The sequence below is a fragment of the Thunnus maccoyii genome, chromosome 9, assembly GCF_910596095.1.
Source record: "Thunnus maccoyii chromosome 9, fThuMac1.1, whole genome shotgun sequence".
Taxonomy (NCBI): domain Eukaryota; kingdom Metazoa; phylum Chordata; class Actinopteri; order Scombriformes; family Scombridae; genus Thunnus; species Thunnus maccoyii.
In genome coordinates this window covers 5952116-5969100 of record NC_056541.1, presented here as the reverse complement: position 1 = coordinate 5969100, position 16985 = coordinate 5952116, and the positions used below count along the sequence as shown (strand labels likewise).

General features: G+C 40.0%; 1 protein-coding gene across 1 annotated transcript in view; it reads right to left on the bottom strand.

Annotated features, from left to right (window-relative positions):
• ppil2 (peptidylprolyl isomerase (cyclophilin)-like 2) overlaps nucleotides 1-15713 on the bottom strand; it is a 33618-nt gene extending 17905 nt beyond the window's left edge. The window contains exons 1-12 of the mRNA XM_042421967.1: nucleotides 15549-15713; nucleotides 15290-15339; nucleotides 12540-12585; nucleotides 12242-12304; nucleotides 11781-11832; nucleotides 10975-11026; nucleotides 10474-10565; nucleotides 10162-10251; nucleotides 9989-10064; nucleotides 9697-9857; nucleotides 6078-6153; nucleotides 5228-5334 (exon numbers count right to left, since the gene is read on the bottom strand). Coding sequence (XP_042277901.1) covers nucleotides 5228-5334; nucleotides 6078-6153; nucleotides 9697-9857; nucleotides 9989-10064; nucleotides 10162-10251; nucleotides 10474-10565; nucleotides 10975-11026; nucleotides 11781-11832; nucleotides 12242-12304; nucleotides 12540-12585; nucleotides 15290-15339; nucleotides 15549-15580 — 897 coding nt within the window. The 5' untranslated portion in view covers nucleotides 15581-15713. The remainder of the gene's footprint in view (nucleotides 1-5227; nucleotides 5335-6077; nucleotides 6154-9696; nucleotides 9858-9988; nucleotides 10065-10161; nucleotides 10252-10473; nucleotides 10566-10974; nucleotides 11027-11780; nucleotides 11833-12241; nucleotides 12305-12539; nucleotides 12586-15289; nucleotides 15340-15548) is intronic.
• Between the last annotated feature and the right edge of the window lie 1272 nt (nucleotides 15714-16985).

The following is a 16985-nucleotide window of genomic DNA, read 5'->3' as shown; positions in this document are numbered from 1 at the left end:
TCTACTGGTCTTATTTCCCACCTTACATCTCAATTGCGCTGTCGGGGCTTCAACGCTCTGTCTCTCTCTTTTTTTTTTTTCTCTCTATCATAAATCCCAGATTTTTTCAAAGCACTCTGGTACAAAGAGGCTTATTGTTTTAAACCACTGGACAAAAAAGACTGGATTGATTTTAACCATTTATGCCATAAAATTGATTTTTGGATGGAAAAAGAAGACCTCGACAACAGTTATCTAACAACAAACTAAAACAAGTACATGTATTAATAGAAAACATGACAAAGTCTAAATGCAGTCTTTGCTTCTTGTAGGTTTTTTTAAATATTTTTAACCAGACATTTTATTTCTAACCAGAAACATGACGACATAGATCTCTATCCGTAACGTTCAGACTTCTTCTGCCTCTGCGGCTGACTTGTAATGGAAGTCAATTGAGCATGTCTGCATACATACTTTTGTTGGTGTGTGTATGTGTGTGAGTTTGAGCATGAGAATGTTTTAAATGCAATCCAATTTAGAAACATGTCTAGGTGCCTAAAATTGTAATCAGTGATGTCAGCATGGAAACAATGTTTGCTGACGCAGACGGAAAGAACATGTAAAAAATGTCCCAATTCACAAATGCTTACAGGCTCTTCGCTTTTACGAGTATTTCCCAGGCATTAAGCCTAAAATATGTATAAGTAAGGAGGTGGAGGATGTAGAAAATATTGAAATTATAGAAGAAGAAAGTGTATCCTAAATTTATTTTGACAACTTTTCCGCCAGAATTGTTTGACTTAATGAGCGTCTGGATAGCCTATGTAGTTACTTTAATTTCATGTTTTATTCTAGTAAATTTTCACCCAACTCTGACATCGGAGCGTTGGAGCAATTCAAACTCAAAGAAAATAATTAGAACATTTTTATTTCTGTATGTATCTAAATATGCATCTTGTCGTTTTAAATATAAACACAGTCATCCTATTTTCAGATGAAGCCTATAAACTGTAGCCGTGGTGCTTTTCCATATAATGAAGCTGTACTTTTGATCTCAAACATCCGCCCCCGTCGCATTTTACCCAAGTTGGGGACGACAAGGGCCGGAGCAGCTGACACATCCAAAGCTACGCAAGCAAATGGCCACTTTAGAGGAAGGTGGGCCCTGGATCTGTGCGGCTGAGAGTGTATGTGACAGTGAAGCGGCGCTCATTAATTCATAAACAGCAGGCCACAAATAGAGCTGCAATCTTGTGTGAAAACCACTGGGGAGGAAGGTGGGGAGGAGGAGGAGGAGGAGGAGGAGGAGGAGGAGGAGGAGGATGTGGGGCGCAGAGGGCAGGTTGTCTAACCGCTGCAACTCTCCCCTCATTATTCTGATTCGATGGCTCAGAAGCCAATGAAAACCAAGCACATCAAGTGCCTGGTTACCAGGGCAGAAATGCGTTCCTGGATGTCATGCTGTCTGTCTGGAGCCCCACATCTAACCTTAAATGAAAGATGAGGCACACAAAAAAAGACAAAAACTTGGCAAACTCAGGGTCAGACTCTGCAAAAGGTCGATTTCAGTGTTTTGGATGTGTTACTCTAAATTTAACCACACGCTTAGGCCAAACCTACGTCATGATAACATTATATGAGCATATAAAATGTGAAATGTAAAATTGCCCTAGGAAATGGGATGATGGGGGCTTTTAAATACCCTCATAAAATAAACAGTTAAAAAAGATTTCATACGTTTTGCAAAGTACAGCGTTTCCCCTGTATGCTTTCAACAGCGGAGGAGCGCCGCTGCTAAATGATGAAGCCACAGCTGACATTTCCCATTGTACATAATAATCACGACAAACGCAAACACACACTTCATCCGCTTTGAGCAGCTGTGTGGAGCAGGTGGGGAGAGAATGGTAGTAAGGCCAGGATCCTCCTAGTGGCACCACAGTGGCAGCCTGTGGCACCACAATGGCAGCCTGGGGCACCACAGTGGCAGCCTGGGGCACCACAGTGGCAGCCTGTCGCACCACAGTGGCAGCCTGTGGCACCTCAGTGGCAGCCTGTGGCACCACAATGGCAGCCTGTGGCACCACAATGGCAGCCTGGGGCACCACAGTGGCAGCTTGGGGCACCTCGGTGGCAGCCTGTCGCACCATAGTGGCAGCCTGGGGCACCTCGGTGGCAGCCTGAGGCACCACAGTGGCAGCCTGTGGCACCACAATGGCAGCCTGGGGCACCACAGTGGCAGCTTGGGGCACCACAGTGGCAGCCTCCAGCACCTCAGGGGCAGCTTGTGGCACTTTGTCGGCAGTTGAGAGTCAACTAGGGCGGGGCTAAATATCCTGGTTTGTTTTCACAACAGGTCAGCAGTCGTAAGTCCGTTTTAGGATAGTTGTTGAGCAACCATGTTCTACTTCCTGGTTTTTCATTCACTTTATGTAATTACTTCAACTAAGGAGGTTATGATTTCGCCCATTTTGAAATAAAAAGGAACAAAAATACACCCTTTACTAATCCTGTGTTCTATTATTGTAAGAGTGAAATTGTGTTATGTAACTTAATCATAATCCTCTGTTTTATTATTGTAAGGGTGAAATTGTGTTATGTAACTTAAATATAATCCTCCATTTTAGAGTGAAATTGTGTAATGTAAACATAATTGAACAAACATAAGTTTAGTAACATGTAGACTTAATAAATAAAAAATAACATTTAAAAAAAAAAGTCAGCTACATGTTGTTGTCTCGAGAATGGGAGTTTTGCGTCTCCTTGTCTCTCTCCTCTGCTCTCTGTCTGTGGTCTATGTCTGTTTGCACAAGGGCAGGGCTGAGCCCCAGACACACACACACACACACACACACACACACACACACACACACACACACGCACAGCAGAGCAAAGAGGCCACAGTGGACAGAATCAAACAGACTTTAGTTTATACTTTATTTGAGTCGACTGAGACTGCTCGCTGCCGTAAGTGTAACAAAATCTGACAGTAAGGCACACTGTTCAACAAGCAGAACATAAACTTAAATACGACGTGCTCCTGCTCTCCTCTCATCCACAGCCGCTATGTTTTACAGCCATACGCAGCTCCTTATGTTAAAAGAGAACTGTTATGAACGAGCTCAAGACGGACGTTCGTTGTATGTAACGATTGAGTCTAATTAGCTAGATATATGAGGGAGTTGAATTCTTATAGACTTTAGGCTGACTCCAGCCTGCTCCTCCTCTCTACCAGCTGTACCTGCAGCAGCAGAGGGAGGAGGACAGAGGAGACGATCAATGATGCCACAGAGCTGTTAACCAGTTTTTGTTAGAGATCTGCAGCCTTTCTTAACAGTGGAGTCTGAGAGCTTCAACCATGAATCAGTTCACCAGTATGAAAGGTTATTCCAAGGGTCTTGTCAATAAGGAGATAAGGTCTGATGTTAATTATTCCACACATTACAGCTTTTCTCGATCGCTTACTCACTACAACTGGGCCTATTAACTAAACATCCCCAAACCATGACGCCATCTACCAAAAGACAGACTCATTTCCCAAAACTATAAACAGTATCCCCCTGTTTTCACTCATGTGCTCATTTAGAAAGCACTGGCATTCAATATCATTAACTCAAGTCATCACAGCTGGAACCCAATTAACACTTAAAGTTTTCCACTGCACAATGTGAACAAATACGGGTCCTGGTGTGGTGGGCTCTGCGTGCGCACAACAGCTACCAAAAGCTGTCAAAGAGCTTATGATTGCGGGTTAAGAGGGGAATAGTAAACAGCTGAAGAAGTACACTGCTGAACAACAGGGACAGTCAGCAATGTTGTTGACATTTTGAACTGTGACGTCGTTGCGTAACGTTGTGTTTATTGTTTATACTTCTGGAAAATGAAATATGTATTAAATGGGTAAAAAAATACTCAGACAGTTATAATCTGTAACTGATTATTAACTCAGTGTGCCTATTTTTTACCCATTAAATGTTCTTGCATCATAAGTTCAGCTGCTTTTGAATAAGAGTCATTGAATATTCGTCTGTCATGCAACATAGAACCAAGGAATTTCCCATCATTTTTCCCATCACCACGGTGGCAGCCTGGGGCACCACGGTGGCAGCCTGGGGCACCACAATGGCAGCCTGGGGCACCTCTGCGGCAGCCTGAGGCACCACAGTGGCTGCCTGGGGCACCACAATGGCAGCCTGGGGCACCACAATGGCAGCCTCCGGCAACTCAGGGGCAGCCTCCGGCAACTCAGGGGCAGCTTATGGCACTTTGTCGGCAGTTAAGTGTCAACTAGGGTGGGGCTAAATATCCTGGTTTGTTTTCACAACAGGTCAGCAGTCATAAGTCTGTTTTAGGATGGTTGTTGAGCAACCATGTTCTACTTCCTGGTTTCTGCTGAACAACAGGGACAGTCAGCAATGTTGTTGACATTTTGAACTTTGACGTTGTTGCATAACGTTGTGTTTATTGTTTGTACTTCTGAAAATGAAATATGTAAATGAGTAAAAATGGGTAAAAATACTCAGACAGTTATAATCTGTAACTGATTATTAACTCAGTGTAACTATTGTTTACCCATTAAATGTTCTTGCATCATAAGTTCAGCTGCTTTTGAATAAGAGTCATTGAATATTGGTCTGTCATGCAACATATAACCAAGGTATTTCCCATCATTTGAAAAAATTATGCTGGAAATTATCCAAAAAAGTCCCCGAAACATATTTCATGAGGGCAAAAAAACCCTTGTCAAAAAAAAAAATAAAAAACAGACCCTCACTTTCAAAAACAAATAGCTTACAAAGTATTTTAATGGTTTGCAATACAACTCTTTAATAACATTTAATTTGCTGTATATCTTCAATAAAAATGACATCAGCTCCTCTAAGCTTGATGTATTTGTAAGCACGACCACACTGCTTTTTATACGTTTTTTTCTTTTCAGCATCCTTCCAACATTACCTGCATTTATGTGATGCCATGAACTAGAAAATACAGGCCTGATGTAGGCTTTTTAAATGAACTTCAAAGTCCTTTTTTCTTTGTAATCTTATCCTTCAACGATCACGTGGAACTATGAGGCCTCTGTAAGTTCAATAACAAGATGGTTTTGTGATTTCCTGATAAGAATTCTTTGTCTAAAGTGGGAGAGACGTGGAAACTACAACTCTGGAAGCATTTTAACCCTGATACAACACATATAATACTTCATAATTACATCCGTTGTGTATGTGTGAGTATGTCATGTCATTACCTTATCACAGTTTAACTCAAGATTCAGGTCTCCCTTGTTTGTGTGTATACGGACGTAGCCTTTTTTCTTCACGTACTGGTAACGTACGGTGTCGTCTGCGATGGCATCTGTAACAGACCGATTTAAAGAAGAGATAACCTTGATGAGACCTATCACAGGCTTATTTTCTTTCGCCGTGGCTAGACGGAGGACGGCATCTGAGATTGTGACTGACGAACCAAACAGGAACTGTTAAGATTGTATTGATTGTTTAAGAGTCTGTGCAGGTAAGATGTCTGACCTTTGAAAAGCCCCCAAAGCCTCTGAAGTGGAAGCTGTTTTTATGCAAATGTTTTATTCTCCTTTGAGCAATCCTTAATGCAAATTGCTTCTTTTTAAATTCCTGTTTTAGCAACTCAATTTTAGACTACATCATATAGACAAAAATGACAAATAATTTGATAGAGACCCGGCTACTAAAATATAAATCTGTAAACAGAAGACATATCACAGTACTCTATGTTTCTTAGACAAAGGCGAACATCCATATAAAATATATGGCATCATGCAGTCCTTTTTAAGAAATCTTAACTGGGTCACTTAATTCCAAACATTGTCCTCTTCTTCTCAAGAGTACTGAAACTACTATACAGTTGCATAACAGCAAAATCTCTCCCATGGAGCAGCTCAGAGGCTGACAGGAGAAGAAACAGAGCCGTTCCCACTTGCAGCTACATTTAACTGTTTGAGCACAAAGCCGTGATTTACTGCAAAAGAGCCTGTCCTCCCGGGATAAATAGAGGTTAAAGCGACAATAGAGAGATAGAAGAGGTGAATCTGTGAGGGTTTTCGTGTAAAGACGTTCACTTGCCTGCTTCGTGTGTTGTTGCGGGGGTCATGGCCGTGGATGTGAAGGAGGCGGATACTCTGCCTGTGGAGTAGTGAGCCTGGGAAAAAAAAGACATACAAATAAAAAAAAATGGAAAAATAGCACCTACACTACTTCTCCTGTTAATTTATACCTTTATGATGCCTTCAAACGCCACTGAATCAGGATGTTTCTCTCTTTTTTCCCCTCAAAATACAGTACAGGTCTAATAACTAGCTAATAACAATCAATCTGTAGATATATCCAAGACTCTTATTAAATCCTGTTTAGCATATCTTAAGATCCACTTAGATTCTCCAGCTGTTTCCGAAGCTTTCAAGTGCATCTCACTGTATTCATCAGTGGCTATAGTTTGCTCAGTTATCATCATGTGACCTATGTATTGAACTTGGGCCATGTGAAAACAGGTGGTCATATATGGGATGACATACAAGATATGGATGAAATCTCTGGAAAATGAAAATAAGTGGACCTTTGGTTAAGATTTCCTTAATAATTTTCACTCTAAATGATTAGATTCTTGTTTAATCATTTAATCCTTTGGGTCAGGCAAAGATTCACAAGACTCACAAGTATGAGGATTTGCTGCTTTTCTCTGATTTATATCACTGTAAATTGAATATTTTCTGGTTTTGGAAACTCTGATTGCTATTTAGTCTCTATTTCTAGCATTTTATCGACAGAGATATGAATCAATAATGGAGGGGGAAAAAAAACACCTGTTGGAGCCCTTAACAGTGAATTTATTAACCTTGTGAAATAGGGCTCACCTAAATATGTCTAGAAGGTTCTCTGCTCCGGGGAACTTCGACAGGGCGGAGATTTTCTCATTAAAAAAAGGAAGTTTTAAACGTTTTCCTCCAGTTGAAGAATTATCTTCCCCACTCCACCACACTTCTTGCCAGCTACATACTCTACTTAGCTGGTCCCCTCATTTGCACTAAGTGATGCATCAAGTGTAAACTAGCTTAATGACAGCCCCTGCAGCTTCTGTATAATTAAGAGCCCAGCCCCCACCTCAGCTCAGAGAGCTTTCTTCCATCTAATAATTAAGGGGCAGTTGATGCTTTAGGGTCCTATTTTAACCGTGCGAGTGCAACGATAAGCGCAAGGTGGCAGGCGCACCGGACAGCGTGGGCGTCTCCGTGCGCACCTGTTGTTTTGGTTCATGTATGTGCAGCAATGTGCTAAAGATCAGCGGGGTGTTGTGATTATTAAATTCTGGTCTCAGCTCTGAAATAGAAGATCACATGACAGCTCGACAAATGGGAAAACTTCTCTTCTGGAAATGTCTGGATGGTTCAGAGAGTCATGACATGAACACACATCACCACAAATCTGCTCCCAAAGACAGATGGAGTTGTTTTCATCGGTTAGTTAATATAATAATGATAGAAATAAATTAGAAATATCACCTCGTGGTTGTATTCCTCCAACAATCAGTCAAGTTTCAGTTTACATCCATGTCTGTCCAGACTCAAAATGAATCTAATAAACATAAATAAAAGGTATTAAATGTATTTTTTTGGCGAAAATGGAAGTTATCGCTATATTGACGTGTATGATTCCAGTGAGAATCATGCTGTCTTCACTTACAGACTATTTTTACAGAAGAATACAGGAGGACTGATAGTGAGCTTCGTCACACGGTGCAAAGATAATCACTTGAAGCTCAATATCAGCAAAACCAATGAGCTTGTGGTGGACTAGCAGAGGAACAGGAGGCCCCCCCTGCCCTGGTTGTCATCCATGGAGAGGAAGTGAACTCATACAAGTACTTTGGGAAAGCAAAATGCAAAGAAAATGTGGATGCTTCACACACGTCTTCAACCCCGACAGCACAGAGGATCAATAAAATCACAAGGTGGGAACCCGAGATTAGTGTCACCGATTCAGTATCCGACCAAATGTGAAATATGGTCACAATCTCCCCCTTCTGTTCCTGATTTATGGTGTTGAATAACGGCCAGAAAAGTGTTTTTTCGCTGTCACGGTGAAGTTGACCTTTCGGATATAAAATGTCATCACTTCATTATTTTATCCCAGTAGACATTTGTGTGAAACTTTGTCATAATTAGCGTATGAATTTGTGAGTTACGGCCAAAAAAAAAAAACATGTTTTGTGAGGTCACGGTGACCTATGACGAGCCCTGCAAACCCTGATGTCTCCTTCATAAAAAAGCAGAGTAATAACCGAGCTGTCTGTTGTTTGAAGAAGTGTGTGTGTGGTTACACTGTAGCAGCCTGATGTCATTCTCAGGCCATTTATTGAAGGTAAACACAGTGAACGATGGCGCGTAACGGCACTGTGCTCTGACGCCGCACCTCTCAGAAGCTGATTTATCAACACATCTGCCCTGCTGCCTTCAGGTACTGCAGGGATTTAGAGAACTGAGCGAGAAACGATGTACGACACCCAAAAAATACAACAAACAACGCAGCGAGATCGGAGGAGTTATTTAAGTCGAGAGAGAACATCTCAAAAGAGATGAAAGCGGCGAAGTGAAGAAAGGATTTCAAAAGCTCACGTATAACTCTACAGTCCCGGTTCTTCTGCTCTATTTCTCGCCGAGGCGCATGAAAGCGCAGACTTTACCTTGTGTGCTCCGTCTGACCTACTGTATACTCTCGCTGTTCTATCAGATGTTGTCAAGAGCGTCACCTCGACTGTGAACTCCGAGTCAGGGGGAGCGACTGAGGAAAAGCTCTGGCGTAGAAAATGAGACATGGCGTAGCATCAAAGGAGAGCTGATAAGAAAAGAGGCGTTGATGCCGTTCAAACCGAATCAGCCCCACCGACGTTTATTTAAGGACACGGATCACGGTGACCGCAGCTGACCCTCTTTGATACACATCTGTGTGTTTGTTTTTTCAACTACAGTTAAACCTGACTATCTAGAAAGCATTTTAATTGAATAAAGAACATAAAATACGCTGTTTGTTTCAAGAGGCCTTTGTACCAATCTCACTTCTCACTCAGGTTAATGTTATGTTCTTATTGCCAGGGTCTTTCCTTATATTTCCAAACTGTAAAATATGATTTTTCTTTCTTTCTTCTGTTTGTGGATGCAGGGGTTGTTTGTCTTGATGTCCACAATGCTTTTCAAGTAACTACTGTGTGTTCGGCTCCCTCCTGTGTGCAAAGTAAATATTACAGCCTGGGGATTTGGACCGGCAGCCATCAGATGATAAACTCCCACTATACTTTAAAAAGATACCGTCACCTACATGCTGTGAGTCTGTGTGCATGTGTATCATGTTTTCACTATCGACCATTTCAGTGTGTTGTTCATCCAAATATTTAACTTGCTTGAAGGGGACGGTTCACCCCAAAATCTTATCAGTAGTGCTATTTATCCGGATCCTTTTGGTGCGAGTTTTGGAGAAATCTGCCAACCACGAGTAGATGCTTCCTCCTGCACGGTGAGACGGTTGGCGGGTGTAGTTCGGTGGAAAGAAACAGTTCCTACATGATGCATCTCTGTGGCAGATATCTCCAAAACTCGGCAACTCGCACCAAAACAATCTAGATGGATAAACGTTTCACTCTCCACATCTTGCGGGTGATGATAACTTAATACTCATAATATTTTTTCCTTACAGCGTTTAATTTGTCTGTCTTCTTGGCCTCTGGCTCCTTCATGGTGGAAGCCAGGAGCTGATCCCCTTTGTAGTCTTTGTACAGCTCAGCTAAAGTCTCCCTCGTCTCCAGGTTGGTGCTCTTCAGGTGGTACGCCGGGTCCTGCTTGGCCTTCTCCTCATCTGAACCATGCCGGGGAAAGAAGATGGTTTATCAAAAGCACCTTCAACTACTCCTAACACATTAATGGTTTTGATGAAGTGGAAGATGAAATCTCATCACACGTGTGACGGGTCACAGCGCCGTTTCTCACCTGGATCCAACACTTTCAGACTGTTTTTCACATGGAAGAAGTTGGACACATTGAATTTGTCCAAGTTTGTGGGATCCTGTGAGGGGAAAAAAAAACAAGGATAATTTCTCCATCAGATTAAAATATGTGATTTCAACTTTGCAAACCAAAAGAAAAAGAAGTGAAGAACCCACCTGAAGTGTTATAATGTCTTTTCTGGTAAAAGGTTCGTCAGTCAGCAGATCTTTATAAGACTTGGTCTTGATGTTGAGTTGCTCAACAGCCTGAGTGGAAACAGAAACTTATTTTATTGTACACGACTAATTCAGCGTGATGTAAGACAGCAACCTTATGAGACCCTGTGGGCTGAGTGTCTGTATCACACTGACATCTAAATCAATAACGTTTCTGTATGTGTTTGTGTGTGTAATTTTAGACATTGATCTATGTTAAAAAAGAAAGTTTTTGTAAGGATCGGCGCAGTGAGAGTGCGTCAGTTCACCAACCTCATAAGAGAACACGTTGCCGGTGACCTTGTTGGCAACAATGTGAGAATTATTTGTGAAGACGTTGTACAGAACGGGGCAGTGATATTTTCCTGGAACGAAATGAGAAAGAAAGACTGAAGCAGGCAGAGCAGCAGAGTCGCTTCACAATCTGCTGAAAATTCCTCCCGAAGTCAAGGGGCTACCGTCACGTAACGCGTTCCCTGCTGAATTATATCACCTCTCCTACATCTTCCTCCTCTACTTGCTTTAATTTGCTCTCATCCGCCCGCAAAAATTACCCTCTAACATGCTCTTTAACTCCAATTTTCATTTTCAAGCCACTCTCACACAGCAGAGCTGTTAGAAAAGCACGGCTTTGACCTTTTTACTTCTAACGATTGGCTGATTTCTATAACTCGGATCTGAGAAATTAAGGTTATTCAGCTCTAATGTCGGTATCATTTTATTAGTTTTTACAGTAATCTTTTATGGTTTAAGTACACAGAAACATATATTTACCATCGCTGTTCTTGGCAAAGTTCAGCTTGATGAGCGACTTCGCCTCCAGTTTCTGTGGGGAAGAAGAACAATTGAGGTGTTACAGTGCAATCATAAAAACAATGCGTTCAAAACTTCATTTGCTGAAACAGAATGGAAAAGATCTCTCTTTTCCTTAAAAGCAGACAAAGATATTTTACGAAACTCTCACACAGATCGTCTTTGTCAAGTACTTTAAACTTAACAACAGCTGATGTTTTTCAAGGCCTGTGTATTTTCAGGTTTTATATTCAGCAGTTTATTCTATAAAATGTCAGGAAATAGTGAGAATATCCTTCACAAGTTCCCACTTGAAGGTGACATCTTCAAGTTGCCCTCAACCAAAACTCTTCACATTTTTTTGGTTTACAGTAATATGTACAAATAATACTTTTCTTTATTTGTGCACATCTTCCCATTTGAGAAGGTGGGAGCATGAATGTTTAGTATGTTTTGCATAATAAATGACTTTAAATTATGCAAGTTTTTAACCAACTATAGCTACATAAACAACGAGAAGATGGCCGTAGATAAAGAAAAGCTGATTAAACATGCTGTTGGAATCACTCTGGGCTGTGAAGTGATTTTGGCATCAGTACTGCAGTTTTACATGATGCACACTGTCCCAAAAAGACCTTTTTTTTCCATACAAAAATTGCTGCAAAAAGAACAGCTGTAAAACATCTGAAGAACTTTTTCTGTGTATGCACCCAGTGAGAGACTTTCAAAAAGGGAGTGCATCAGAACACGACAGCCAGTTATTCTTAGCACATCCATGGTTTGCTTACCTCTCCAGAAGCCGGATTAGTACCGTACTTCTTGATCCATGGAACAATGCTCCTGAGAGAGAAGGCAGAAACAGAGTGATCTTTATTTTAGGACCACACAGACACAACCAGAGGCCATAATATGAACGAGCTGTAACATGTTGTATAACAAAAAAACAACAGGGAGATATCCTGATATGAACCGTCGTTGTGTTTTTAAGGTCCCGAAAGTTAGATATTTATCCAGCAGCATGCACGGTAATGACACAAAAACCAAATGACAGCTGAGATGATGGCGTTAGTTTTTGTTTGCAGTGAAAATTGGTGCAGGCTTTGTGTTGCTTCCAGCCTATTATCTCCAATGTCGCTGGGTCGGAACTGCAGGGGAATTTTAGTGGACTGACATTGTGTATTTTTGGATACAACCACGAATACTACACATAGGGGCTGTAAAATTTTTAAAATGTAAGGTTTCTACTCACAGCAGGTCGAAGACAACTCCCTCCTCAGTACAGACGGGATACTCAAACGGCTGAAGGGACAAGCTGAAACGTTACAAAGAAAACAGTCGAGTCACAGTTGAGTCTTAAAGCTATGCAATTTACAAAAAACACATTTCTAGCTGTAAATTTTAAGTGTCAACCCGATATATGGACGATACTGCTGATGTGTTTTGTTTATAAGTGCTTTTCAGTTCACATTGAAACAACTAAACGTGAAGAGTGAAATAAGACATCTAACACACCTCTCTTCTACATGGATGGAAAACAAGTCTCTTACCTGCAGTGGTCAAATGAAAGCCGTCTGAAGTTTGACTGTGGGATTTCTGAAAAGTAAAACAAACATCAAATGGCATTAATTTCCATGCAATGAATTGACTGACATCTTTCAAAAATGGTCCACCTTGATAAAACTAATGTAACCTAATACAGTGGTTCCCAATCTGGGGTTCGGGACCCCCACATGGTGTCATGAGATGACCAAAAACATTTTCAATTCTCGTTTTTTTTTTGTCACAAATTACTGGGTAATTTGACCTTTTTTCAGGTCTGTAAGTTATTTTTTTTTAAATGAAGGAAAAGAAAATCATTCATTTGTTGAACTGGTTATAACTGGCAGACGTACAACCATTGATGAGGGTCGCAAATTGACATTGTTGCATTTTGAAGAGTCACAAGCCAGAAAGGTTGAGAACCTCTGGTCTAATATAAACAGCCCTACAACAAACCTTCATAAAGATTATAATGTTTGTTTTATGTAGAAACTGTTTCAGACAGGTGTCGACTCAACTTTATGATTGTTTTGGAGACTGGAGTTTGTGGTGCTGCTGTTGAATGAGAGTCTAGCTTCATTGATATAAATCAGGTGGGCTAGTAACATTTCTCAATATGACACAATACGATTCAACAGCAGCACAAACCGCAGCCTCCAAAACGAACGTGAAGTCAACACGTCTTTACAAAAACTGATCATGAGAACTTTCATGAAGGTGGAAATAACTGCAGGGCTGTTATATTAGATAGTTATGTTAGACTGCATCAGTGATTGTGTTGACACGCCTGCTGGAATCCAGATGTTGAATCTTATCCTGGTTGATCTTATTCAGGATACATCTATAATCTTGTCATCTTGTTTGTCCATGCTGGATTTCTGTAATTTTGCTTTCCTGGTCTATTCTGTACACACAACATCTATTGGATGTCTGTCGTCCTGGGAGAGCGATCCTTCCTCTGTTGCTCTTCCTGACTTTTCTCCCATTTTTTACCCTCTTAAAGGATTTTTTAGGGAGTTTTTCCTTATCCGAATAGAAGATCTAAGGATTTTTGTACAGATTGTAAAGCCCCCTGAGGCAAATTTGTGATATTGGGCTTTACAAATAAAAATGGACTTGCCTTAATATGAGGTTTACATGGAACATGAGAAACCTGGTTATTCAGCTCCCTGTTTACATGATTCTGATCATCTGTGTCCAGATGTGTCTTGATTCTCCAACATCTCATTTCTTCACCAACAGAGACTGTTGGGAAGCCTTGATGAGGTGTCTACATGCCACAGTATCGTGGTTTCTATTGGAGTACTCCAGGTAGCATATACTGTATAGTACTGTGCAAAAGTTTTAGGCACTAAAAGTAAAATTTGGATGCTTTTAAAATTAATACCATTAATACTGTGGGGGCCATGCCATCTGTTGCAGGATTCCTTGTTCTTCTTGTCGCTAAAGATAGTTCTTAATGACTCTGGCTGTATGTTTGGGATCATTGTCATGCTGCAGAATAAATTTGTTTCTGATGGTATTGCATTATGGATAAGAATCTAAACATCTTAAGTGCCTAAAACTTTTGCACAGTACTTCACATGTTTCTCAAAACCGGTATAAGGCCTTATCCAGGTTTCTGAAACCAGGATACTCCAAAACCCTGATCATAACCAGGATACTGATTATTGTAGATTCATTAGCCTCTATTAAGTTCAGTGTGGTAGTATAGAAAACTGGTTGCTAACACCATGTCAAAATGTAAGCTAATAGACACAAAAGAGCAGCTACACAGCCTCAGAAGTTAATGTTTGTACTCTGGTCACATTAAAACAGGAATGAATGAGCGCTGGAGAAGAGTAAAGTGGTGGAAAGTAACTAAGTACATTTATTCAAGTACTGTACTTAAGTACAATTTTGAGGTACTTGTACTTTACTTGAGTATTTCCATTTCATGCTGCTTTATACTTCCACTCCACTATATTTCAGAGGGAAATATTGAACTTTCTACTCCACTATATTTATTTGACAGCTTTAGTTACTTCTCAGATGAAGGTTTGACACATTGGATAATATAACAAGCTTTTAAGACACATTGTTAAAGATGAAACCAGCTGTTTCCAACCTTTTTGGCTTTTGATGTCTTACAAAAAGCAGTGTGTAGTCGGGGTCACATTTCAGCTGTCTATGAGTTGTTAACAGCTCCTCCAAATAGTGATTTTTCCCTCTAAACTTCTCACATGGTTTCAATTGAATAAATGTTTAAATGATCCAATATTTAACCAAAAAGCAAAGATTAGAGAAAAAGCACAAAAACTGAAAACAGATTTATGTATCAGAACTTTGTTTTTTCTTCTTTCCTCTCCCATTAATCATCTCACGACCCCTCAGGTTTATCTGGCGACCCTTTGGAGGGGCCCGACCCCTAGGTTGGGAACCACTGGACAAAACTAGCTAACTGTATATAAAACAGTTGAAACTAGCTCCACCTCCAGCAGCTACAACAGTAACATGCTGCTCTAACACTGATGCTTCACTATTAATAATCTAATGATGTCATATATAATAATATATCAGTCAGAAGGACCAAACCACTACTTTTACTGCAATACTTTAACTACATTTTACTGGTAATACCTATGTACTTTTAATTAAGCAGGATTTTTCATGCAGGACTTTGACTTGTAATATAGTATTTTTACATTGCTGTATTGGTACATTCACTTCAGTAAAGGATCTTAGTAGTTCTTCCACCACTGAACTTAGCTAACGTTACCTGCTCGTTTCCCTCCGTAGAAGTTAGTGTACTCTGTAGATGTGATGTACCTGTACGGATGAAAAACACACGCGTCAATTAGATTAAAGAAAACGTTACGACGACATTAAATTGAGAAAAATAAAGGTAGTGTTAAATAAATACCGTAAACTACTCTAAGTTAGCTGTGGTCCGTTACTCACTGTTAGCCTGCTAAGCTAACAACAACAAACACGTTTCAGTTGTGCAGTGAACAGTTCACTATAACTTTCAGACTTACATCTTGTCTTTTTGATGTTGACGCTTCCCCATTTTGAGTTTGTGTGTAGATCCAACCGATTATCTACTTTATCTACAGTTAAAACACAGACTTAGCTAACGCTAGCTGACAAAAACACAACCTACTCGATTTTTGTCACTTCCTGTTTACGTTCTTTTTCGTCGCCGTGATTAATGGCAGTTCAGTTATTCTAACGGCACTCTGCCGCCCTCCACAGGGAAAACCATCATTTTAAATATGATGATTATGATGTGTAAGTCTTTTCATTCACAAATGTCATTTTAAAAAAATCACTGCAATTCAAAGGGGCTTTATTGACATTGAAAACATACGTTTGCACTGCCAAAGCAAGAAATAAAAACAAAAAATAATCTATCGCAATAAAGAAATGTGTAAACAGAATGTGTCACATTTGCAACATTATAGTCAGATCTTACAAACAGAAGAAATGTGATTTTTATATTTATAGCTACCTTTATGGAAGTAAATAATAAATATATATATATATATATATATATATATATAAGTAAAGATATCTTAAAATAAAATAGAGAAATGCAGACATTGCAGTTAACAAAATATAAATACAAATATGTAGGAACTGCATGAACACTGCAACAATTGTTTTAAAGAAATGTATTTGAAGATATTCACACTGTATGTATGTACAGTAAGTATGTCTGTGTGCAGAGATCAGCACAGTGCAGATGGTCAGAGCAGGATTCCACAATACACAAAATTACCAATATTTTCTCTGTTCCTTCATGATTTTTTTTTTTTTTTTTAAATCTCTTCAAAACAAAAATCAATTATTATAACTATATTTTTGAAAACATAAAGAATTGCCTTTTTAATTTTAATGTATCTTTTTACGTGTCACTGTCTGACACGTCGGTCCAAAATCTCTTATAGGTGTTCAATTAGGTTGAGATCTGATGACTGTGAAGGTCATAGCATATGATTCACATCATTTTCATACTCATCAAACCATTCAGTGACCCCTCATGCCTTGTGATTTGGGGCATTGTCATCCTGGAAGAGACCACTCCCATCAGGATAGAAATGTTTCATCAATAGGATAAAGGTGATCACTCAGAACAACTTTGTATTGATTAGCAGTGACTCTTCCCTCTAAGGGGACAAGTGGACCCAAACCATGCCAGCAAAATGCCCCCCACAGCATAACAGAGCCACCAGATCCGATCACTGTAGGGGTCAAGCATTGAGACCTGCACCCCTTCCTGAGGTTTCTTCCATTTTCTCCTCATTCAAGTTTTTTTTTTAAAGGCGTTTTTCCTTATTCAAATCAAGGATCTAATGATAGAGGATGTTGTATTGCTGTACAGACTGTAAAGCCCTCTGAGGCAAATTTGTGATTTTGGGCTGTACAAGTAAAATTGACTTGACTTGAACCTTTTGTAGCACCAGTCAGTCTTA